Below are 26,500 nucleotides of genomic sequence, written 5' to 3'. Positions count from 1 at the left end.
GCATGACTAGCGTAAGCCACAGGTTTCTGATCTTAAAGGAAGGCTGCGCCTAGTACCTTTTGACTGGCGTCGCATTGGATAGCTACAATCCTGGACAAAACTACTTGAGGAAATGTTTTTATTAATGCGCACTACCTAACGCAACAAAACTATTTCCGAATCAACGGCTTTGCGTAAAGAAAACCCCCTCCCCCAGTTCAAAGTTGCTTCCTACAAATGCTTAGGGATCCGGCTTTCTTTTGAAGACCCAACAACACTGCTTCCAGGGGGAGGGGGGGAGGGAAGAATTGGTCGGCTACGAAGTTTAGAAAAAATGCCCTCCAAGTATGCAATTTTCTCAACAGTTTTGTCCAAGATTGTAGGTCACTACAAGGGTTGTAGTAGCTGAGAACCGGCGCCTCTGTGACGAGTTTCTGTATTATTTTCTTGAAAGGCAGTTTCTTTCATTCTTGTGGGTGAGTCGACGTATTGGCTCCAAGCTCTTAGCGAGTTTGGGCAGGAACTTTGCAAGGTAATCCACAAAGCCATTCAGGCGTTGAACTTCTTCCACATTGGTGGGGTTAGGCATTTCCAAGATTGCTTTGGCTTTCTGCTGATCGATTTTGATTCCTTCATTTGTCAGTTCATGTCCCATGAAAGTGACTTTCGTTCGTCACAATTTATGTTTTTCCGGTTTAAGAGCCATGCTCATGCAACTACATCTTTCTAGGAATTTTCGGAGCTTTCGATCATGGTTTAAATTGGCTTCTTTTTCAGTGTTTCCAACACCGTATATCAAAAATAAAGCGATAAACCAAAGGGCAGTCTTCGCCAGCCGTATCACCCAAACGGTGTGGCGAAGGTGGTTAGGAGACTTGAGTCTTCATCAAGGTTGCAGTGCCAATATCCCGAGCGGAGATCGACCGTTGAAGAAGCAAACGAATTTGAGCAAGTCAACACGGCCAGCTTTCTTCTGATCTCGGATCAACGACTGTAAGAGATCAGACGCGAGACAGACAAATACAAGACACTTCAAATCCTTAAATCTGTCATATTACAAGGTTGGCCTGCTGAGAGAAAAGACGCTCCCATGCAAGTAATGCCTTATTTCATCGTCAGAGATGAACTGTCTGTTCAGGACGGAATAATATTTAGGAGTGAGAGAGTCGTCGTACCGCAAGCTCTGCGACAAGACATTAGACAAAGAATCCACTCGTCTCACATGGGATATGAATCTTGCTTTTAATACACCGTGCACGAGAGTGTGTATTTTGGTCCAAAATGAATGCTGAAATCAAAGAAATGATTGCAATGTGCAAAACCTGTAGAAAATTTGAAGCTAGTCAGCCCAAGGAACCCCTCATGCCTGTGGAGACGCCCTCGAGGCCACGGGAGAAAATCGGAGTTGATCTCTTCTCCTTTGACAACAAAGATTTCCTCCTTACAGTCGACTACTTCAGTAACTACTAGGAAATTGCCAAGTTAAACAACACCCTTGCCAGTACAGTGGTCCTCAAGGTGAAGAGTCACCTCGCACGATACGGATGTCCTGACCAAGTTATTAGTGACAATGGACCCCAGTTTACATCCGACACTTTCCAGAAATTCGCTGGCACGTGGGAATTTGAGCACCTAACAAGCCGCCCGGGTAACCCCAAGGCAAACGGGAAAGTAGAATCTGCCGTAAAAACTGCCAAAAATCACCTCCGGAAAGCCCTTGACAGTGGAAGAGATCCGTACATGACAATCCTGGACTATTGTCATACACTGAACCAAGGATTGGACGCCAGTCCGGCTTAAAGACTGATGAATAACGCACCAAGAAACTATTGCCAACAGCCAGATCACTACTACAACCTCGAGTGATGTATCCTGAAAGGGACACTAAGCTCTTAAGAAAGCGTCAAACTGAGACAGCCAACTACTACAATCGCGGTGAGAGGAGCCTATCAGAGCTGTCCGACAGCGACGTCGTTCACATGAAACCATTTCGCTTAGGTTATAAGGAATGGAGAAAGGCAACCGTAACTAGTCGTTTGGATGAAAGATCATACACGGTAGAAACGCCAGAAGGAGACACATACCGCCGTAACAGGGTACATCTTAAGAAGACTCAAAGAGACACCATCAGAACCAACGGACAACAAGGACAGCAACGAACACGGAGGTGCAGAGAAAAAAGATATGTCACCCGCACCTGGTTCTCCAAAACCCACAGGAAAAACAGGCACAGCCAGTGAAAATCAGAAGGAATCCTCTCCTACAAGGAACATGACCACACCTCAGAACTCGAGACCACAGCGAACCACGAGTTCTCCCGCATACCTACAAGACTATGTCCGCACTAAAGGACAGTTATCATTGAAGGGCAGACAATAGCAAAGAAAAAAAAGAAAAGCAATTATTAAGGCATGATTCATGAGATAAGACATAGTTTAGCTGATTAAGGCACGATTTGCTTTAGTGTCACGAACATTGAACTTGAATTAATCACGGACTTGATTAATTGTTGATTAGACGCTTTGATTCGTCAAAGAGGGAAGGATGTTACAATATGTTATCAATAGATCAATAGTTTAGGGTTTCACATATGTAAACTACATGGCGTCTTGTTCACTGTATTTCGGTCCCAACTAGTACCGTACAAAGATTATTGAAAAGAGATCCAAGTTCAAAATGTCAAAGCAGAAGCATATTAGAGCATCTTTAATCTAATGCCATGAATTGAGGCTGTCACAAAAGTTGCCTTAATTTTTATTACTGCATGTATGACTGGATAATAAAAGCAAACAAAACTTAGATTGAAATGCTCACTTTGCAACCCCCTGAGGCAGGTGGTGCTCTACAAACAAGTATGATCAATATTTTTGCTATTGTGTGGCAAGGTTGACAAATCAGTGTTAATATCATCGGCCCCTAACCTTTTAGTTGATGAATGACCCTTCTTCCTGGTAAGAGCATTGTATACAGGAATACTAATATCATATCCAGGTCTGAAGCTCCATGTGGCAAATCCACCACCAGCCACGATTGCCTTATCGGTTGCAATATCCAGTGATGAGTTATAATCAGGGGGGCTGCCAGGTAACATGTTAAACAGCAAGTGATTTTTGCCCCCATCTTTCCAACTACAAGGATAAAAAAATCTGTCTAAACACTATTGCCAATAAAATAAGTGCTAACATCCTATGGATGTTAGGATGTTATCCTTGGGTACCATTTGGTTTACTCTTTTGACTCACATTTAGATTAAGCATAATTATTGCTAAAAAAGAAATTTAATAGATATTGGTAATGATAAAAGCTAGCCATCTCTGATCTCCTCACTCCTTACCACTAGAGACTATTATTTTGCAGGAGTGACATCTACACCTTCATGACACAAAATCCACACTGATGACATACAAAATCAATGTTTACATAATTAATCTGGTAGTCATGGGGATTGAAATGTAAATTTGTTTGAGTTTATGTTTCTCCTGGTCTAGTACTGTTAAGTTTTGAGTTCTTCTTTGAACGAGTGGCAAGCAAAACTAAAATGCTTTTTCTAAAGAAGAATTTACATGCATTTCAAAAATAACAGTAGATTCATCACGTTTACATTTGTTCTCTGTTGCCTTTTATCTTTTGTCTGTCATTGTAAATAGCTAAAATAATAATTAAGATAGTACACGCTCTCTGATTGGCTGAGGTGTGTTTGCATGACAATATGTAAACAAAGTCGTGAGGTCAAGATGTTATGCTTAAATTCGCGTGCTAATCAGGCAAGCGTCTGCAATGAGGGACAAAAGTGTTGAGACACTTCCGTAAAATGGCCCCTTTTTGAATAGTGGACTTACCTATCCCCTTCCCCTGTCTACCCACCCCTCGCCCCCAAAATCAATGTTGTATTTTGGACCCTCAAGTCTTTCTTTTACTTCAGACAACATTGATTCAGGGGGTGAGGGGATTTATGGCGTTTAAAAGGAATGAAATAATAAATGAAGTAAATGTTTGATAAAAGCACCCGTTCTAAACAAGTGTGTCAACTACTTTTGTCCCTGATTGTCTGAAATATGTATCTATGTTTTCCGGCTAGATTTTTGACGCTGCTGAATTGTTGTGCCATGACGTTACTCTATGGGCCAAATTGTTTGTTTACAGACAACCATTTGTAAATTTTCGTCCTGATTTGTAGTACACGTACAGTAAAATGTACTACGCGTATGTCATTACTTAATCTTGTACTCCCGCGCGCGTTCCTGATACCCTGTCGGGTCGAGAGGAAATCATTTGTGTTGTGATCACTGCCGTTGCTGCGGATGTAATGTTTTCACAAGTATTAACACTAGTGGAAAAACGATGGAAACACCAAGGTACAATGAAAATTGTTCTTGTGTGCATGAATAGTCAACTTAAGATAATGAAATACGGCAGAGTAACCGAGCGGACATGCATTATTTTCGACACTGACTTGTGCAATTGGTGAAAGGACGTGAACAATATACAGGATATGAACCTCACAAATGATGGGCCAGCCGTTTCTGCTATGCCCTATAAATGTTTTTCTTTTTTTTTAGACCTTTTCAAACCTAACAGATCCAAACCTTTAGCGTAGGTAGGCGTAGAACAGGTTAGGAATGTACTTTTGTGATGATTTTAGATGACCGCCTGCCATTTATTCAGTGGCATGATTTTTTATTGATGTTGGATGGACAACTAGTTCATTTCCCAGCTCCTAAATCACATAATGCTAAAGAAATTGTTTTCAAGATAGACAGACCAGTTCGTATCTCGCCAAAAAAACAATTACTGTGGCCCAGAAGTTCACTTGATGACAAGGAGAGCGGGAGTGGCACGTGATCGATGACGGCCGTGAGCTGGAAAATTTTCCGTTTTCATGCCCTAATTCCTCATAAAAGGCAAAAGAAGATCTCGCTATGTAGAAAGTGCTTTGCAATACTTATTCTTGGCGAGCAACATTGCAGCGATGTGGTGCAAATAAGGAGTTTTAACGGTTAACCACGAGAAAACATATCGACATTAAGAGGTCATAACAGACTAATGTTACTTTCCGTTTGCCGAAACGTGGTTAACCGTTGTAACACGAAGGAAGCAGTGTTTTCCTCAGTTTGAGCTGTTGTTTCTTTGAGAGTCAGATACCAGTTCACGTTTTAAAGCTCTGCTTTCATTTTTCCTGCCGACAATAGAGAAAAACAGAGGGTTTCGCTTGAGAAATGCAGTCCAAATACTCAGACATATGCGCTCATGTCACGCCATTTTCGTTGCGTTATCATGTCACAGAGGGTGTCACCGGGTGGGATTGAAAGTAATTGTTTTCGCGTACACTTGTAATATTTGTTACGCTGTCCTTAGTTTTTTATTAAATTGGCCATGAATTTACCTTCACTTTTCCGTAGTTCCGATATTGAACGCAGTGATGGCCGATCCTCACTAACGCTCCATACTTCCGTGGCCGGCCAGTGACTATCCCCAATACGGGTCAATCCTTACCCTACCCCTGATTGTTTGCGTCTTATCAATCGGATAAAGTAAAGAACGAGGAATATTCACTTTATTAAAAATATTTTCAGTACGCATACTCTTGAAATTCACCAAAAGTTGTACATGTGCGCGAGTTTCAGCCTCATTTTTTAGCTTGTAAACTATATCGCCGTTAATTCTGGATACCGCAGCCCTTTTATTACGTCATCACGTAATTCGAATTAGCCCTATATTTCGGTCGTGAAGAAGTCAATGTCAACCCCACCACCAATAACATAATTATGTCATTGATTGCTTTAATTTCAGTTAAAATCATTGTCATACAGAGCTCAACTTGTGTGCAGTAGTACAATTTTGCATTCAGACAGTCTGAAATATGTATCTATGTTTTCCGGCTAGATTTTTGACGCTGCTGAATTGTTGTGCCATGACGTTACTCTATGGGCCAAATTGTTTGTTTACAGAGAACCATTTGTAAATTTTCGTCCTGATTTGTAGTACACGTACAGTAAAATGTACTACGCGTATGTCATTACTTAATCTTGTACTCCCGCGCGCGTTCCTGATACCCTGTCGGGTCGAGAGGAAATCATTTGTGTTGTGATCACTGCCGTTGCTGCGGATGTAATGTTTTCACAAGTATTAACACTAGTGGAAAAACGATGGAAACACCAAGGTACAATGAAAATTGTTCTTGTGTGCATGAATAGTCAACTTAAGATAATGAAATACGGCAGAGTAACCGAGCGGACATGCATTATTTTCGACACTGACTTGTGCAATTGGTGAAAGGACGTGAACAATATACAGGATATGAACCTCACAAATGATGGGCCAGCCGTTTCTGCTATGCCCTATAAATGTTTTTCTTTTTTTTTAGACCTTTTCAAACCTAACAGATCCAAACCTTTAGCGTAGGTAGGCGTAGAACAGGTTAGGAATGTACTTTTGTGATGATTTTAGATGACCGCCTGCCATTTATTCAGTGGCATGATTTTTTATTGATGTTGGATGGACAACTAGTTCATTTCCCAGCTCCTAAATCACATAATGCTAAAGAAATTGTTTTCAAGATAGACAGACCAGTTCGTATCTCGCCAAAAAAACAATTACTGTGGCCCAGAAGTTCACTTGATGACAAGGAGAGCGGGAGTGGCACGTGATCGATGACGGCCGTGAGCTGGAAAATTTTCCGTTTTCATGCCCTAATTCCTCATAAAAGGCAAAAGAAGATCTCGCTATGTAGAAAGTGCTTTGCAATACTTATTCTTGGCGAGCAACATTGCAGCGATGTGGTGCAAATAAGGAGTTTTAACGGTTAACCACGAGAAAACATATCGACATTAAGAGGTCATAACAGACTAATGTTACTTTCCGTTTGCCGAAACGTGGTTAACCGTTGTAACACGAAGGAAGCAGTGTTTTCCTCAGTTTGAGCTGTTGTTTCTTTGAGAGTCAGATACCAGTTCACGTTTTAAAGCTCTGCTTTCATTTTTCCTGCCGACAATAGAGAAAAACAGAGGGTTTCGCTTGAGAAATGCAGTCCAAATACTCAGACATACGCGCTCATGTCACGCTATTTTCGTTGCGTTATCATGTCACAGAGGGTGTCACCGGGTGGGATTGAAAGTAATTGTTTTCGCGTACACTTGTAATATTTGTTACGCTGTCCTTAGTTTTTTATTAAATTGGCCATGAATTTACCTTCACTTTTCCGTAGTTCCGATATTGAACGCAGTGATGGCCGATCCTCACTAACGCTCCATACTTCCGTGGCCGGCCAGTGACTATCCCCAATACGGGTCAATCCTTACCCTACCCCTGATTGTTTGCGTCTTATCAATCGGATAAAGTAAAGAACGAGGAATATTCACTTTATTAAAAATATTTTCAGTACGCATACTCTTGAAATTCACCAAAAGTTGTACATGTGCGCGAGTTTCAGCCTCATTTTTTAGCTTGTAAACTATATCGCCGTTAATTCTGGATACCGCAGCCCTTTTATTACGTCATCACGTAATTCGAATTAGCCCTATATTTCGGTCGTGAAGAAGTCAATGTCAACCCCACCACCAATAACATAATTATGTCATTGATTGCTTTAATTTCAGTTAAAATCATTGTCATACAGAGCTCAACTTGTGTGCAGTAGTACAATTTTGCATTCAGACAATGAGGGACAAAAGTGTTGAGACACTTCCGTAAAATGGCCCCTTTTTGAATAGTGGACTTACCTATCCCCTTCCCCTGTCTACCTCCACCCCTCGCCCCCAAAATCAATGTTGTATTTTGGACCCTCAAGTCTTTCTTTTACTTCAGACAACATTGATTCAGGGGGTGAGGGGATTTATGGCGTTTAAAAGGAATGAAATAATAAATGAAGTAAATGTTTGATAAAAGCACCCGTTCTAAACAAGTGTGTCAACTACTTTTGTCCCTGATTGTCTGAAATATGTATCTATGTTTTCCGGCTAGATTTTTGACGCTGCTGAATTGTTGTGCCATGACGTTACTCTATGGGCCAAATTGTTTGTTTACAGACAACCATTTGTAAATTTTCGTCCTGATTTGTAGTACACGTACAGTAAAATGTACTACGCGTATGTCATTACTTAATCTTGTACTCCCGCGCGCGTTCCTGATACCCTGTCGGGTCGAGAGGAAATCATTTGTGTTGTGATCACTGCCGTTGCTGCGGATGTAATGTTTTCACAAGTATTAACACTAGTGGAAAAACGATGGAAACACCAAGGTACAATGAAAATTGTTCTTGTGTGCATGAATAGTCAACTTAAGATAATGAAATACGGCAGAGTAACCGAGCGGACATGCATTATTTTCGACACTGACTTGTGCAATTGGTGAAAGGACGTGAACAATATACAGGATATGAACCTCACAAATGATGGGCCAGCCGTTTCTGCTATGCCCTATAAATGTTTTTCTTTTTTTTTAGACCTTTTCAAACCTAACAGATCCAAACCTTTAGCGTAGGTAGGCGTAGAACAGGTTAGGAATGTACTTTTGTGATGATTTTAGATGACCGCCTGCCATTTATTCAGTGGCATGATTTTTTATTGATGTTGGATGGACAACTAGTTCATTTCCCAGCTCCTAAATCACATAATGCTAAAGAAATTGTTTTCAAGATAGACAGACCAGTTCGTATCTCGCCAAAAAAACAATTACTGTGGCCCAGAAGTTCACTTGATGACAAGGAGAGCGGGAGTGGCACGTGATCGATGACGGCCGTGAGCTGGAAAATTTTCCGTTTTCATGCCCTAATTCCTCATAAAAGGCAAAAGAAGATCTCGCTATGTAGAAAGTGCTTTGCAATACTTATTCTTGGCGAGCAACATTGCAGCGATGTGGTGCAAATAAGGAGTTTTAACGGTTAACCACGAGAAAACATATCGACATTAAGAGGTCATAACAGACTAATGTTACTTTCCGTTTGCCGAAACGTGGTTAACCGTTGTAACACGAAGGAAGCAGTGTTTTCCTCAGTTTGAGCTGTTGTTTCTTTGAGAGTCAGATACCAGTTCACGTTTTAAAGCTCTGCTTTCATTTTTCCTGCCGACAATAGAGAAAAACAGAGGGTTTCGCTTGAGAAATGCAGTCCAAATACTCAGACATATGCGCTCATGTCACGCTATTTTCGTTGCGTTATCATGTCACAGAGGGTGTCACCGGGTGGGATTGAAAGTAATTGTTTTCGCGTACACTTGTAATATTTGTTACGCTGTCCTTAGTTTTTTATTAAATTGGCCATGAATTTACCTTCACTTTTCCGTAGTTCCGATATTGAACGCAGTGATGGCCGATCCTCACTAACGCTCCATACTTCCGTGGCCGGCCAGTGACTATCCCCAATACGGGTCAATCCTTACCCTACCCCTGATTGTTTGCGTCTTATCAATCGGATAAAGTAAAGAACGAGGAATATTCACTTTATTAAAAATATTTTCAGTACGCATACTCTTGAAATTCACCAAAAGTTGTACATGTGCGCGAGTTTCAGCCTCATTTTTTAGCTTGTAAACTATATCGCCGTTAATTCTGGATACCGCAGCCCTTTTATTACGTCATCACGTAATTCGAATTAGCCCTATATTTCGGTCGTGAAGAAGTCAATGTCAACCCCACCACCAATAACATAATTATGTCATTGATTGCTTTAATTTCAGTTAAAATCATTGTCATACAGAGCTCAACTTGTGTGCAGTAGTACAATTTTGCATTCAGACAATGAGGGACAAAAGTGTTGAGACACTTCCGTAAAATGGCCCCTTTTTGAATAGTGGACTTACCTATCCCCTTCCCCTGTCTACCTCCACCCCTCGCCCCCAAAATCAATGTTGTATTTTGGACCCTCAAGTCTTTCTTTTACTTCAGACAACATTGATTCAGGGGGTGAGGGGATTTATGGCGTTTAAAAGGAATGAAATAATAAATGAAGTAAATGTTTGATAAAAGCACCCGTTCTAAACAAGTGTGTCAACTACTTTTGTCCCTGATTGTCTGAAATATGTATCTATGTTTTCCGGCTAGATTTTTGACGCTGCTGAATTGTTGTGCCATGACGTTACTCTATGGGCCAAATTGTTTGTTTACAGACAACCATTTGTAAATTTTCGTCCTGATTTGTAGTACACGTACAGTAAAATGTACTACGCGTATGTCATTACTTAATCTTGTACTCCCGCGCGCGTTCCTGATACCCTGTCGGGTCGAGAGGAAATCATTTGTGTTGTGATCACTGCCGTTGCTGCGGATGTAATGTTTTCACAAGTATTAACACTAGTGGAAAAACGATGGAAACACCAAGGTACAATGAAAATTGTTCTTGTGTGCATGAATAGTCAACTTAAGATAATGAAATACGGCAGAGTAACCGAGCGGACATGCATTATTTTCGACACTGACTTGTGCAATTGGTGAAAGGACGTGAACAATATACAGGATATGAACCTCACAAATGATGGGCCAGCCGTTTCTGCTATGCCCTATAAATGTTTTTCTTTTTTTTTAGACCTTTTCAAACCTAACAGATCCAAACCTTTAGCGTAGGTAGGCGTAGAACAGGTTAGGAATGTACTTTTGTGATGATTTTAGATGACCGCCTGCCATTTATTCAGTGGCATGATTTTTTATTGATGTTGGATGGACAACTAGTTCATTTCCCAGCTCCTAAATCACATAATGCTAAAGAAATTGTTTTCAAGATAGACAGACCAGTTCGTATCTCGCCAAAAAAACAATTACTGTGGCCCAGAAGTTCACTTGATGACAAGGAGAGCGGGAGTGGCACGTGATCGATGACGGCCGTGAGCTGGAAAATTTTCCGTTTTCATGCCCTAATTCCTCATAAAAGGCAAAAGAAGATCTCGCTATGTAGAAAGTGCTTTGCAATACTTATTCTTGGCGAGCAACATTGCAGCGATGTGGTGCAAATAAGGAGTTTTAACGGTTAACCACGAGAAAACATATCGACATTAAGAGGTCATAACAGACTAATGTTACTTTCCGTTTGCCGAAACGTGGTTAACCGTTGTAACACGAAGGAAGCAGTGTTTTCCTCAGTTTGAGCTGTTGTTTCTTTGAGAGTCAGATACCAGTTCACGTTTTAAAGCTCTGCTTTCATTTTTCCTGCCGACAATAGAGAAAAACAGAGGGTTTCGCTTGAGAAATGCAGTCCAAATACTCAGACATATGCGCTCATGTCACGCTATTTTCGTTGCGTTATCATGTCACAGAGGGTGTCACCGGGTGGGATTGAAAGTAATTGTTTTCGCGTACACTTGTAATATTTGTTACGCTGTCCTTAGTTTTTTATTAAATTGGCCATGAATTTACCTTCACTTTTCCGTAGTTCCGATATTGAACGCAGTGATGGCCGATCCTCACTAACGCTCCATACTTCCGTGGCCGGCCAGTGACTATCCCCAATACGGGTCAATCCTTACCCTACCCCTGATTGTTTGCGTCTTATCAATCGGATAAAGTAAAGAACGAGGAATATTCACTTTATTAAAAATATTTTCAGTACGCATACTCTTGAAATTCACCAAAAGTTGTACATGTGCGCGAGTTTCAGCCTCATTTTTTAGCTTGTAAACTATATCGCCGTTAATTCTGGATACCGCAGCCCTTTTATTACGTCATCACGTAATTCGAATTAGCCCTATATTTCGGTCGTGAAGAAGTCAATGTCAACCCCACCACCAATAACATAATTATGTCATTGATTGCTTTAATTTCAGTTAAAATCATTGTCATACAGAGCTCAACTTGTGTGCAGTAGTACAATTTTGCATTCAGACAATGAGGGACAAAAGTGTTGAGACACTTCCGTAAAATGGCCCCTTTTTGAATAGTGGACTTACCTATCCCCTTCCCCTGTCTACCTCCACCCCTCGCCCCCAAAATCAATGTTGTATTTTGGACCCTCAAGTCTTTCTTTTACTTCAGACAACATTGATTCAGGGGGTGAGGGGATTTATGGCGTTTAAAAGGAATGAAATAATAAATGAAGTAAATGTTTGATAAAAGCACCCGTTCTAAACAAGTGTGTCAACTACTTTTGTCCCTGATTGTGGGTTTACTTTATTTACCCATTCCCTTGCTGGCTGAAACTTGGAAAATCTTTACCATCAATGCTGTGTCAATTTTTTCCACTTAAGCTGACATTTTAAGCGAGAACAAGAATGCTGTTAAAAAAGCGTTAAATAAGTCTTGCTTGGTTGGAGATTAGAAAAGAAATGAGAAGGCAACTAATATTGATATATGTCATAGGACTATATGCTGTCCAATTTGGAAATGATTCGATGAAAAAAATTCCAAGGAAAGCCAATTTTTTTAATTCAGTTATCTCCAAATTGGACAAGCATGACATAGCTGGTTAATTAATCCAAATTGTATCGCATTTTCTGGCATTTGATCGGCTCAGATCCTACACTGTTTCTTTTTTAATTTGGGCAGTTTGCTTATTTCTAAAGGAAAGTCCTGTCTGAAACTATCCAAATTAATCCTTAATTGGACAGTTTATAGCAGAGCTCTCGCGTGCTAGCGCGCCAGCGGAGTACCATGGGTAAGAAAATTTGGTAAACTATCCATCCGAGAAAATTTGGTTGTGACGTAGTGTACGAACACCGACCGTCTGTACACCCAATTCATGTAAGCCGGTGCTAAATGTCAGGTTATTTTGGTGGGAAAGCATATGGTCACCCACTTCTTGTGAAGCAGAGACAGCTAAAGAGTCAAAAACGGAAAGCGGAAAATGTTTTTGTATCCTGTTGTCTAAAGTGTTAGGTGTAGATTAATAATATTGTCATTTCCCCAAAGTTGGAAAATAGAGAAAGAGAAAGAGAGAGAAAAAGAGAAAGTAAGGCGACAGGCCAGCAAAGCTCAATGACAAAAGGAGCTAGAGTGAGATAGAAAAAACAACAGAGACATTTTTTGTTGGAGGAACAACATGAAATTTTGTAGCAGCAGTGAGAAAATAAGAAATGCTAGCGGCCACCTGGGTGAAAATGAACGACAGTGGAAAAAAGTGAACAAGAACACGTATGACATTTCCTCCATAAAACGTGTAGCCAGGAAGTTTCTGGAAGTTTCTTGTTGTAGTCTTACAAAACAACGGCAAAGAAATGTACAAAAATGGTGTGCTGCACGTGCAAACTTGCTTTTTCGCTAATTAGACATGTTGTTTTTTCACCGTTCTTGTTGCATTCGCCGCTTTGCATTTCGCGATTTTACCTTTTGTTTGAGCAAACTGTAAATCTTATCGAGAGCTTCGCTTTTAGCCCTGGCTAAATCAATATATTAACAATATGACAAAATCGGATTAACTAACAGCTATATAATAATATACAAAACAGGATTTCTTCACTAAAAGTTTGTCACCTCCTACTTCATCGATGGTCGAGTATTCTTCAGGATGTTTACTTTTTATATTGTATTCAACAATGATTGAGAACGAGTGTATAAATTCACGAAAATCAATTTGAGAGAAATAACATCATTGCCAGAGACCAAAAACGTGATGAACATGGCATGTCATTTCAATCATTGGCAAAACTAAACTTCATGCTCCTTACAAGACTCATTTGCATACAATGAAAGTTTACAACACCCAACCAGTTTATAGCCTCACCATCAAAGTTTTCAGTAAAGTATTCACTTGTGCCAAAGTAATCAACGCTTTAAGGTGATAGAATTTGTGGACCGACCCATTCCGGAAAGGCTCAACACCTTTCGCATCAACCTTTCTTGACAAAATAAAGCAATGGTGCTGTGACACATCACAATTTGTATCCCCAGTTTCCACAGTCATCACTAGGAATGCCTGGGACCACGATTCCCTTTTGGCAAGTACACATACACACATACACAAGAAGCGCTTGCATTTTCTGAGTCTTGCAGCTAAAATAACTCTTACGTGCTCCTGACCAGGTTCCAGAAATCAGTATGGAATGTCTGTCACTGAGGTGCAGATGTCTTTCCTGCAAAGTGTCCCTAGCGGTGCAGAGTGGGAAACATGGCTGTATTTGCAGGCTACCATAAGAGCTAGTTTTAGGTCTTTTTAAAGGCTTAGCCTAAACTAGCTACATAATTAAATGTTTCAAAGTCAACATTTAAATGTGCCCTCCCTTTGTTACAAAACTATTTCTGCACACAAGCAAGTAAATGACTGCTGACAATATTACCTTGTTGAAGGGTGATTAAAATAAATTCTTTTGTGAATAACATCACAGGAAGACCTTCTGAACTGTTTGAGGCATTGTCATGGCTGTTACGAATTACAGTAAATGGATGAGATCACATCGCGCATGACATCACCATCTCTCAAACAGTTTGGCCAGGGGGATGGGTAGTTTTGGAATTGACTGGTACATTAATCTTCTGGGCAAAACTTGAACCCTGGTTACATTTGGAGCAATATCTGCAGTTTCAATTACTGTTACAGTGGAACCTCTATTAATAGACCCCCATTTAAGCAGACACCCTCTATTAAACGGACACTAAGCCGGGTCCCGAAATTAACGTCCTATATTTCCCTTTATAATGAACTGCTATTCAGCGGACACCTCTATTAAGCGGACGTGGACACTAAAATAAGGTGTATTTGGCTAATTTCTATTGTTAATAACCTCTATTAAGCAGACACCGGACAAAAGTAGTATTGGAATATGTTCTTGAAATACGGACTGAAGTCAGTTAATGTTTTTGCATTTACAAACAAATTAAAGTTGGTAATGAAAGGTAATGAACTTGAACTCTGCATAGCTTCTTTAACAATATGCAACTTTATCACAGTACAGAGTAACCGTTGAACGCTGATCGTTAACAAACATTGCACAATTTTACAACCTCCATTAAGCGGACACCCTCTATTACGCGGAAACTTGGGAGGGTCCCGAAGGTGTCCGCTTAATAGAGGTTTCACTGTATTTTTGTTTCACTTACATGTATTATCAGTATATGCGGAGTGAACTTACCTGGGTAGCCCAGAAAGAATTCTGGCGATGCCTTTGACGTCTAGACCATTTTGGTTCAAGGTGTCTATCGAAGGAATTATAATACAGGCACTATTCATATCAGAAGTGTAGTACTTGCTGTTTACTATGGCTGCGAGAAGTTCATAAAATTCCTGAGACATTTCCTGGTTGACAGCATGCCCATTCTCGTCCAAAAAGCGGGTGTAAGGATACACATAGACAGATATAAGTTTGTTTTCATTCACTGCACATCGAAATACGTCAAAACAGCTATGCATCAGACACTTAGTGTCCCTCTTTTTGGCAAGCGGTGTCTCCGCTTTTACGGCAACTTCGACCAAGTTGTCGTCGAAAGGAGACGGGTTGACCTCTTTTTCATCATCGGAAAACGGAAGAATGGACCATAACTCCAAAGCAAAGAAAATAAATACTCCAGAAAAAAGAAGGCCTACTAACAGAACACTTCTTGTCTGCAATCTCATCTTAAAGGCTAAGCGGTACTTCGAAAATCAATATGAAACAAAACGCTGTAAGAACAAAGCTTTGGAATTTTATGCATTATCTTGCATACGTGTCAACAAAGTTCTCTTATCCATGATTACCGTAAAGAGGCAAAGTCACCGGTAGTTGAGAAATCTCAGTTTCAAAAGCACAAGCCAGAGAATTCCACAGCTTATTGATAAGCAAATGAATATGTGTAAGAACGTATCAATATGTCGGAAGACGCCGGAAAGTGTCAGGCAGCGAAAATTTGAGGAAAAAGTGCGGTTCTTACATACAGTATATTAAATTGCCGCTATTATTGCCGCTGACAGACAAACACTTTTTTAATTTTACCCATGATTCACGACGATCTGAAGAAAAAACAATATTCAAGCGGCGAGCAAGCTTCGCTGATACATGGTTCTTCGTCACATGAATTTCTGCCTCGTCATCTGCATTTGTTCTGAAAATCCAGTATGTGGATCCTTCGCCACGTTCTTTTCCTGTTATGTGAGTGTAGAATATGTTTCCTTGAAAACATACGCATGATTTTCTCGATTCCGCTGATTTTTGTCGAACAGGAACTTTTTGTGTACTATCGTTTAGCTCCTGTTTTTAAACTTTAAATATACAAGTAAGCTACTCGTGATGTACCTTATAGCTCTGGCCAGGTTACCAGAAGGCAAAGGAATATTTTGTGGTATCGATGATCCCTTGTTTTGCGATGTGTTTATGCTTTAATGTGAACGTCCTATAGGTTATTGTTGTTTTCTTCGATCGAAATGCTTCCGTTCAACCATTAGTACGTCCAAAACTTTTTTTGCCCGACTTGTATTGAATGTTGAAGACGATGAGTCACGATTGCCATGCATTTCTGGTCTTGTTGTTTTCTATGGGGTCGAATGAGGTTGTTGGAGATAGCGATGGATTTCAAAACATATCGAATCGGAAGGTTCCTGTCTAACACAGTCTCTAGCTAGCCTATTCTTTTCATTTTTTAAATTGATATTCTCGATGCGTCTTAGTTATTTCATATAAGCTCCATAATGTTGATGCACAGAGCACAAAGTTCTTGATACCTGTCTTTTTTATAATAATATTATTCTAGCTATCATGCTCTTTACTTCAAACAGTCTTTCACTGGTCCCAGCTTGTAGGAAGGAATGGGCTGAATTATTTATCAGGTTGTGCTGATTGTTTGTTTCGTGACATTTATAATTCCACTACTGCTACAGACTTATTTAAGTCAACTTAACTGTTTCACTTGACAGTGAACTATGATCTTGTTGATAAAATCAGGTTGGCATATCATTTCTCTACCTTGTTTATATGTACAGTGTACATCACTTTCAATAATTCCCTTAACTATTTTTATGCAGCTATGAGTATTCATGTTAGAAAATCTTCATCCAAGAGTTCAGATATGACAAAGATATATTTTATTTTGCTTTACAAAACTCTTGCAAAATGCACAAATCCTGTTCATTTGTTGAGCTGGAAACACATTTTATGGAATTTGGCTTTTGGATTCAATCACAATACCAGTATATCACAAGTAGTGTCTTGCATTATTACAGAACTGTTACAGTTAAACCAAGTCAAGCGTACCCCCCAAGATGAATTGATTATTTGACAAATGAATCCGTTAGTCGTTCCCGTAACTGGTGTCAAATTCAAAGCGGCATTTCTGCATGCGTAATGAGCAGTGAATATTTTACGAGAGAATATTTTGTATTTGGTCAGATTGGAAATCTTTGAATGAATTAAGCTTCTTAGAAGACATTTACATCAATTTCAAGAAAATGGAGCTGGAAGAAATTTCATAACTGCCTCGCGTGTGAATTCACGGCTCATTACACATACAAGAATGCAGAGATCAATCTGAAATCTACAACTATCAATGGATTCAACTTTTGAATAATAAATTCATTAATGGATTCTTGGGGGGTACGCTTGACCTGGTTTGACTGTAATTCATTTCTGTTTTATTTTGATATTGACAAAAATGTTGATAACCTGGTAACAATGAATATAATTCAGCTTGTAATGTTCCAGGTAAGGAGGTCCAAAATGTGATGTGTTACTGTATAAGAGTTGGATAAGAATTGTTTTTATATATTTATTGTAAATTGTAGTAATCAACACAGGAGGCTTCAACAAAGGAAATTGTGTAAAATAATATATTTACAAGTCCCAGCATAGTGCTAGTTGCACAAAAACTCAACACCAGTCATCTTTAGCAATTATTGAATGAGGCTATGATCTGAAGAATTTTGCAGATTGAGAGAGGTGTTATCTCAGCAGATAACCCTCCTCAGAATGCATAATATTTTAGATCATACCAAAGGAATTTTTCATTCAAAATAATTCATAATTTAAAAAAAAAAACTAACTAAAACAGCCTTAGCTCAATCAAATGTAGTCTACAAGATATTCTTCAAATAGCAGTTGTCATCCATTGAGGTGTATTGTTTACTATTCTTGCTATGTTTTAAGGCAAGTAGGGTGGCTATTTCTTCTATGCAAAATATATGAAATTTTCTCTGTTATTTTTCTCTAGCTCTACCAAAACTGCTCAGCTAATGCAATCCCATCCCCAGGGCTTCTTGGTTGCTGTACCTTTTTCTTTTGTTATCCTGCACCAATGATGTCATTTTATTGAATATCACAAATGTCCAAATTTAGTCAGTGCTAGCTGGTTACAATGAAGAATTCCCCAGGGGATTTGTTATAATTATTTTGCTGAATAAGTAATAAGTATGGTAGTTTAATCTGAATTTGGGCATTATTCTTCTCATCGTTGAGCCTGGAAAATGACAATACCTTGGTGAAACATGCGTGAACCAGACCCCATTGAAAATGAAACCCTGTATTAACTCAAAAGCTACTCCAGCACTCATTAGAAAAACTGCACGAAACGGTGGTGGCCCTGAGGGCCAACTCTTGAGTTTGTTGTTTCTGTGTCCCTTTCAACTATATCAACTATACTTTATTTTCATACACATCAATTCGCCATGCATCTCGGCCCGCAAATAGCAAAAGCTAGACGAGGTGGGCGGAGAGGAAAGGCTATAGCAGTCATAACAGATGATATTGTAAAGTGACTAAATAAACTACATGGATAAATAAGAATTACAGAAAAACAAGCTTAAGGTACAAAATATATAGTCTTACAGAATGATATTACAAGACAAATTTACTACTAACAGAACCTATCAATTATTAGTGCCTTGAGGATGCAGAATTTGCCATTTTTTCTAGGAGAATGGGCTTTTCAACATAATCTTCCTCTGCTTCCATTATTGAGAGCAAAGAGTCATGAGACTTTTTTTTAAATCTCTTTGGAGAGTTGACGAAATTCGTTAGGAATTGTGTTCCAAAGTTTAGCTCCAAACCTGGAAAAAGAATCTTGATTTAGATTCAGTCTTGAAGTTTGGACATAACGTTCACTAAAGTACTTAAGTATTCAAAATCTTAAGAAACTCTAGAATGATCAAATCATTTTATTTTACTTTGTAACAACAAAGGAGCACTATGCATATGAAAAAGTCCTACAGAAGAGGTTTAATGTGAAGTATTCAGTCACATAGTCAACGTCATCATTGTACTTTGAGGGTAATATTTTCATGGGCAAGTCATGGTACATCACATCCATGTTAACTTGATGAGTTATTAGAAAATATAAGAACCTCTTGAACTCACTTGTATTATTCATAATTTGTTTTCTCTTACAGCTGTTGTTAAGTTCATAGAAGCACAGAGTCCAACAAAAAATCCAGAATGTGAAGGCATGCATAGAGCTGCTAGGCATATGAAAACAGCAATCAAGGGTGCCCTCTCCAAAGATGCCCGCTGTTATCCAAACCCACACTGTACAGGTGTTTATTTAACAAATTTTACAATTCAAATGTTCTTTTGAGGCAGCTACAAAAGTCGGACCAGATCAACTCGGACCGCCAGTCCGGGTCGGATCAACTCGGATCGACTCGGACCAACTCGGATCGAATAAAAAAATTAAAATAAAATAAAATTGGACTCGGATCAACTCGGATCATAAAAAAACAACTCGGATTATAAAAAGAAAAGTAAAATCAGTCGGTATCACTTAACTTTCACCCGCCATTTTGTTTTTTTCTCTTTTAATGATACACTAGTGAGCAGCACACATACACTTCCAGTGAACATTTTCAACTTGGAAGGAGGAGAAATCATGCTCGCCTGGGACAACGAAAATTTTCGTACCCTGGGAGAGAATTGAACTCACGACCCCCCGAATACTTAAGAATTTGTTCATGCTTAGCGTGCGTATATCGAGTTATGGATGCACGCGGGAAGTTTGGAGAGCACGAAAGATGCGTAAGAGTTGCACGAGGCGATAGCCGAGTGCAACTCTAGCTTCTTGAGTGATCTCCAAACTTCCCAAGTGCATCCATAACTCGATATACGCACAGCTAAAAGCATGAGCAAATTCTTTTATAACATAGCTGACAATAATGCTTGCTTTTTGATTAACTGCAAAATTCTCGTAACGAGCGACACAATAACAAACGGTTCTATTGGCTGATTATGAACACGCCACAATCGTCTAGTTTGAATGGAAATATTCTTTCTGTAAACGTGAGAAAGAAAATTTGCTTCTTTATTCGTTAACCATCAATGGAAACTAAGCTGAAACAAAGGTAAAAGAGTCTTAAAGTTCACCTAAAGTTAAAATCCTCCGTGACATGTTCGTGAGAAGTCGTGGAGTATAGTTTGGATTTGCTGAAAAGATGTTTACGTTTTGCTCAACGAAATCCAGAAAAGATGTTTTTAGCGAATACGACTGTCATCCTTCTTTAAACTTATATTCATTTACGAACATTGGCTGGTCATTACGGCTTCTTGAGAAGACCTGGCAGTAGCTGTTTTTGTGAGTAATAAATTTATGTCTCCTTGTGTAATTTGTGTTGTTATTGCGAGAGAAATTTTCCTGCTTCAGTCGGATTGTCCGTAGATAACAAAGTGCATAACAAATTTAAAAACAACAATTAAAACAGAAATTTTGCCTTTAAATGTTGTCGATGACCAGTTGGTGTCTGTTCTGTTCCCAGTGACTGTCTTTCGGCCAAAATTTGCTGCAGCTGGTCTTCGACAAATTTGCAAAACGCGCAACTTGCGAGTTTTTTTTAATTCGGCTTTATTTTTGCTGCTTGTTGGATCAGGACCTAAAAGGTCAATACCGATAGAAAATTGGCAGTTCATCGCTCGTTTCTTCTATATTTTAAAGAGAAAGAAAAAGTGCACTGCAGCTTTAAAGACGACAACTTTGCAGCCAGGTAAAAAAAATGCTTACGTCATGTTATCTACGCACGGGCGTGCGTAAATAAGGATTTTGTTCATAGCGGCTCAATAGGACTTATATAGGGCAAGCACGCGCGCTATGTTATAATACATGTTTATCGGACGTTCCAACCACTGAACTGGAGGGTTGCGAGTTCGATTCTTGCTCGGGCATGGAAATTTCCTTTGTCCCGGGCGAGCATGGTTTCTCCTCCTTCCAAGTTGAAAATATTCACTGGAAGTGTATGTGTGCTGTTCACTAGTATATCATTAAAATTAAGTTTCAGAAGTCCTGCAGAAAAAAAAAAAAAAACAGGAACAAACAAACAAACACTCTTCCGTAACTATCTAAATGCGATCAACAGACCAGGCTTTTGATGCTTTTCTCATAAATAATTCAGTACACTTATTAATCAAAAATTATGCGCATAACTTATGATCACTCACCTCAACTTCTTTGCTTTGTGACAAAAAGCTGCAATAAATAAAAAAATAAGCAAATATATATTCTAGGCGACTGAAACTATCATTTTCTTGGAATGAAGCAAATTCATTGAGAAAGATGGTCGAGATTTTACCTTCCTTGAGGTCATCCGAGTTTATGACATGATCCAAGAGGAACTGGCACTAGTAAAACAAAATGGTGCCTGAAAGCCACGGAGAAAAAAGGGATGATCTGGCCTTTTTTACCCTCCAAATGGGTTAAACTTTCAGTTTTGCTGATGTAATTTAATTTTTTTGATTGCTCCGAGTCCAATTTTATTTTATTTTTATTTTTTTATTCGATCCGAATTGGTCCGAGTCGATCCGAGTTGATCCAACCCGGACTGGCGGTCAGAGTTGATCCGGTCCGACTTTTGTACCTGCCTGTTCTTTTGCATGCCACTTACATGGCTGGAAAAAATTGAAATCTACTTGCCTAATGGGCAAGTAAACTTCAGTTTTCACTTACCCCCAGATAAATATTAGGCTGATTTAGCAACAGGACGGGAACGTCAGTTGATGACAGGAAAGTGCGCGGCTTGACTTCCAGTGTCCAATTTGTCGCTCTGCCATTGGTCAAGCCAGTTGTTTCATTTGCGCACGCCGTCGTTCCCATTCTGTTGCTAAATCAGCCTATTACTTGCTCAAAGGGAGCTCAACGCCTTATATAGTTCCAAGGGGTGTCAAGTGCCTTGGTTACTAATAAATAGTCTAACACAGAGCACAGATCATTGGCTAAAAATAAGCACTTTCACGTTCTGTTTTCGATTAAAAAAGAATCCAAATAGTGCTTAAATAAATCATCAATTAATAAAGGAATTCTACAATGTTTACCTCGTCTTTTACAAGTTGTTTAAGATTGGCATCCATTTTGACAATCTCTTCGAGCACGTGGTCGATGCTCAGTAGCCAAGCCTTCTATCATAATATGGAAGATAGGTCATGTGCATCATCAAATGAATTTTGCTCGAATCATTGAATGAATATTTGTTGAATTATTGAATGAATGTTGTTCGAATCATCGAATGAATATTGCTTAAATTGTCAAATGAATATTGCTTCAATTGTTTCATAAATGTAGGAGAGAATCGAATGCATATCATGGCAAATTTATCGAATTTTGCTACAAGTTTATCGAATGTATTGAGCAAAATCAAACATATTTGAATTTTATTGTCAATATGTGGAAATTATCAAAGGCATATACGGGACATCGAATATTGACACATTTCGGCAACCATAATTAAAAATACTTTTTGTTTAACAACTATCAGTTTATCAAGCTGACACTTTCAGACAGACTCACAGGACCACTGAGGCTAATTTAACTGGCCCACTGGGCCACCAAACCGGTGTATGACATTTGCAGACTGCAGACTGTAGATTGTGGATTGTAAATTGAATTATATACCATGCCAAGTTTAGGAATGAATTTAGAATGCGCAGCATATGTTAAATGACACTGAAATTATCCTAATAAAGGTGACATCATCAGAAATTAATATTTCCTAGTTTCCAGGCTTCTAAGAAAGTGAGAAAGTAGCTTGGGGACATGTTTGTTATTTACCATGCAAAATTACGTTGGCCTCATATATTTCCAAGATTTTATTGGCTGTTCTTCACCGACTCTTTATTGACTCGTATCACTAATTTCATTGACCTCAGATCTCTGTAGGATTCTTTTTTCCTCTTCTTAGATTTTTGTTATTTGATATGACAAGAAGTCATGCCAACCATTACCTGTCTAAATGGTGGTCTTCTGTAAAGAACGTTTTTAGATGCGAGCACATCATGTTCACGTCAAACAACTAGGATAGATAGACATTTGACACCTTTCAAACAACGTAAATATTTCATCTTAGTGGTGTAAAGGGATATATCAAATTAATAATCAAAAATAAACAGATCCCACATTGTACAGCTGTACCACTGAAATCTAATACCATTGATACCAATTTTTGTGTGGGGGAGAGGTGGTGATTTTTGGTGCTGTTTTGCAGAAGGACTAAACCAGAGTTTCATTTCGTCTGTAGTGCAGGCTAACTGCCAGTCTGTTGCTATGCATTCACGAGCAAGTTTGTGATATTGGCAAACATTGTTCTGCTCTTTCAATATACTTCTTTAAGAATGATGCCAATGTAATTTGGGCAGGAAATATCAACAACCTTTCTAGGCTACTTTATCACTTTTGTTAGTAGCTGGGAATGAGGTAATGTTGTTGATAACATCACCTTTTTTGCAATATTTTTGCCTTCATTCAATTTACATGTACAATCTTGCAGTCTACAGTTTGTGGTCGGGTGTCTACAAAACGAAGACTGAAGACCCAAAACCAAAGACCCAGTTGTCAGATGCCTAGAGACACGATAGAGTCTTCGTTTTGCAGGCCACCTGATAGAGTGCGATAAAAAATCAGAAATTGTGCGATATTTTCAGGGTAGATTGTGCAATAAGATAGGACTATTATGCGGTAAATTATGCGATTTTTTCAGGGCTAATTTTCATTGTTTTACCAGGTTTCAAAGGAGAAAAACCACTTTAATGTTGTTTAACGGGCAATCTGAATGTAAAGGAATAATAAAACATCTATTTTGAAACAAAACAGTTAAATTTGTCCGATTATTTTGACACGGAAAAGAAAAAGGACACTTGCTTCATATTACATGACGCCCTTACACCTCTGACCACACTGATTGTCTCTAAAATCAAAATGGCTGCCCAGATACCGCAATCAAAGGTTTCAGATGTCTTGCAAGGCTTTGTTTAGTGGTAAATCACTTTAAATAACCTTAAGATTGGGAAAATGTTTCATTAAAGTCAGAATTCATTGTTTACTTTACTTGAATAATTTTCGCATTTTTTGACAAAGTATGCGATTTTCCTGAAATTGTGCAATCGGATGCAATTTGAGGTCAATTGTGCAAAATCGCACCATTGTGTAATATCAGATGGCCTGGTTTTGTAGTTCACCCTGGGTCAAACTACAAAGCGAAGACCTTCGCTAAAATGGTTTGATATATTTGCCAAGAGACAAAAAGGATAGGGTCTTCAAACTACCAAACAAAGTCCTTCACTAAAACGCTTTGTTAGATGCCGAGAGAGTCGAAAAGGTTGGGGTCTTCGTTTTGTAGTTTACCCCAGGTCAAACTACAAAAGGAAGACCTTTGCAAAACGAATTTGTATGGTGGTAAGAAGGAAAAACATGGCAAATGTCTATTATGCTAGTTTTTTTTCTTACAACAATTACTTGGGGCTGAGGCTGAACCTTTTTTTTTTTTCGTGGTTTGAGCCAGAAAACTCATTCTTAACATGTTCTTAAAAAAATTTCGATTACAAACTGAGTTGTTCTTCAGTTTATCATGCAATAAGAAAACCACATCATTAGTTAATGTTCTCAAACTCATTTATAATTCATTAAGAAAATACAAAGGAAATTAATGTTTAATGAGTGTTTGGAAATCGGATGAAACACTGCTTAGTATTTGCATCCTTAATTTCTCCTTCAAAAATGATTTTGTTTGAGAAGAAATATCAAACATTCGACACAGTGTTTCATCACCAGATGAAACACCTCGAAGTTCGTCAAAAATACTCCGCTGCGCGTCGTATTTTCAACTCTCTTCTCGGTGTTTCATCTGGTGATGAAACACTGCATCTCATGTTTGATATATTACTTAAAAAATTCCCTTAGCTATTTGAGTTGATTGTCATATGAAAACACGGAAGAGACCCCTCTTAACCCAAGCAATTCTGACAGGTATACTGCTCACGACGAAACAACAACAACAACAAGCTTTATTTACATTTCGCTTTAGAATAATTATTGTTACAGAAGGTAGTTTTAGTCTAACGGTCCGTGACATACAGTGTGATAAAAGGAAAACTAAAATTACATTACATGTAAGGAAATGCCTAGCATCTAAATAAACCGTTAGGTTTCCCAGTTAGATGATAACGCCAAAGTAAAGATGTTCTTAACTGACACTCAGTCTGGGTATGTTTGCAGTATGTTCAGTTAAAATTTTCGCTTATCTCAGCCTGAACGTTCATATAAACGGGTTCTTATAAAAAAGATTCATAATTTACCCTGAGTGTGCCAGGAGACTGTTTTCAAACAAAAGGAAATTGGTTCTGTGGGATGCCACAGGTTTGTTTTTTTCTTGTGGTAGTCACAAACTGCAGTCTCTTAGGGCTGGTTATTTAAAATAGTTTTAAACAAAGTCTAAATTGGTGGCTTAAGACAATCAGTAAACCTCCAAATTTGTTTATAAGCAGTTTATTTCGAGCAGATAAATGGTTATTTTGTGTGCACTATATGCCCTCTTGACGCTGCTCATGATAAACAATTAATTTAGTTATGTGTGGAATTAATCAAATTCTACATGGCTTAGAATGTGGTTCTGTTGTACACTGGCTAAACTCTGTTTGAATAACCGACCCTAAGTTTTTAGCAAGCCCACAATTCCTTTATTTTATAGAGGAAAAAAAAAATGTCCCTTTCTGAGGTTTGTGCTCGAGCTTTTAGTTTTAATTCTACCAGCTTTTCTGGATACAGGCCTGCCCAGAGGGAATGGGCACGAACGGGACTCATAGGTCCCATCCCATGCAAGGTTCCATCCCTACCCAATCCCATGATGGTCTTTGGTTTTGTAAAATGGACTGCAAATAGAAAAACTGAGTAGAGCAAATTGTGACGGAAAGACAAAAACTCTCACACAAATTCAAGGACTTTCAAGTCCTACAAAGGCCTTGAAACCTCATCTTCGCTGGGTCATACAAACAAAATGAGAACGTTTAAAGTCTATCATGTCAAGTTTCCTCACATAATAATAACCTTTATTTATTACCTTTGGCGATAAGAATTACGGTAATATTACAATAAAAATTCAAAACACTACATATTATATATACATATCAAATTAAGTTAAGATTAGCACCTCTAGGAATAAATGATTGTTTGTGCCTAACAGTGCGTGATACAGGTATTCTGAGGTGCGCTGGGTTAGTCTTACAAGATCTTAGATTATGGCCATGATCCACTGGCTTTTCTAAAAAACGTTTACAAGGATGTGCTTCAGATTCTAGGATACGTTTAAATTCTTTCCTCGTCAAATTCTGACGCCTAGTTACAAGTGACTCAACAGTATCCCTAGGGAGACCAATGACATTTAGACATCTATTCTGCACTCTCTGTAGATCTTCTTCAAGGTAAATGGGCAGCCCTCCCCAGACAGGCGAGGCATATTCTAAAA

General features: G+C 38.8%; 2 protein-coding genes across 5 annotated transcripts in view; one reads left to right on the top strand and one right to left on the bottom strand.

Moving 5' to 3' along the window:
* Nucleotides 1–15,723, bottom strand: part of LOC140933031 (exostosin-2-like) — a 46,600-nt gene extending 30,877 nt beyond the window's left edge. For both annotated transcript variants that reach the window (XM_073382542.1, XM_073382543.1), the window contains exons 1-2: nucleotides 14,964–15,723; nucleotides 2,901–3,107 (exon numbers count right to left, since the gene is read on the bottom strand). In XM_073382542.1, the coding sequence (XP_073238643.1) occupies nucleotides 2,901–3,107; nucleotides 14,964–15,445 (689 nt within the window). In that variant the 5' untranslated portion in view covers nucleotides 15,446–15,723. The remainder of the gene's footprint in view (nucleotides 1–2,900; nucleotides 3,108–14,963) is intronic.
* Nucleotides 15,724–15,816: 93 nt separating this feature from the next.
* The window catches only part of LOC140933032 (uncharacterized), a 34,324-nt gene continuing 23,640 nt past the window's right edge, over nucleotides 15,817–26,500 (top strand). For all 3 annotated transcript variants that reach the window (XM_073382545.1, XM_073382546.1, XM_073382544.1), the window contains exons 1-2: nucleotides 15,817–15,956; nucleotides 19,181–19,324. In XM_073382545.1, coding sequence (XP_073238646.1) covers nucleotides 15,923–15,956; nucleotides 19,181–19,324 — 178 coding nt within the window. In that variant the 5' untranslated portion in view covers nucleotides 15,817–15,922. The remainder of the gene's footprint in view (nucleotides 15,957–19,180; nucleotides 19,325–26,500) is intronic.

Source organism: Porites lutea, chromosome 4 (assembly GCF_958299795.1).
Source record: "Porites lutea chromosome 4, jaPorLute2.1, whole genome shotgun sequence".
Taxonomy (NCBI): Eukaryota; Metazoa; Cnidaria; class Anthozoa; order Scleractinia; family Poritidae; genus Porites; species Porites lutea.
Note: the sequence above shows the minus strand (reverse complement) of the source record. Positions and strands in the feature narration are given on the sequence as shown.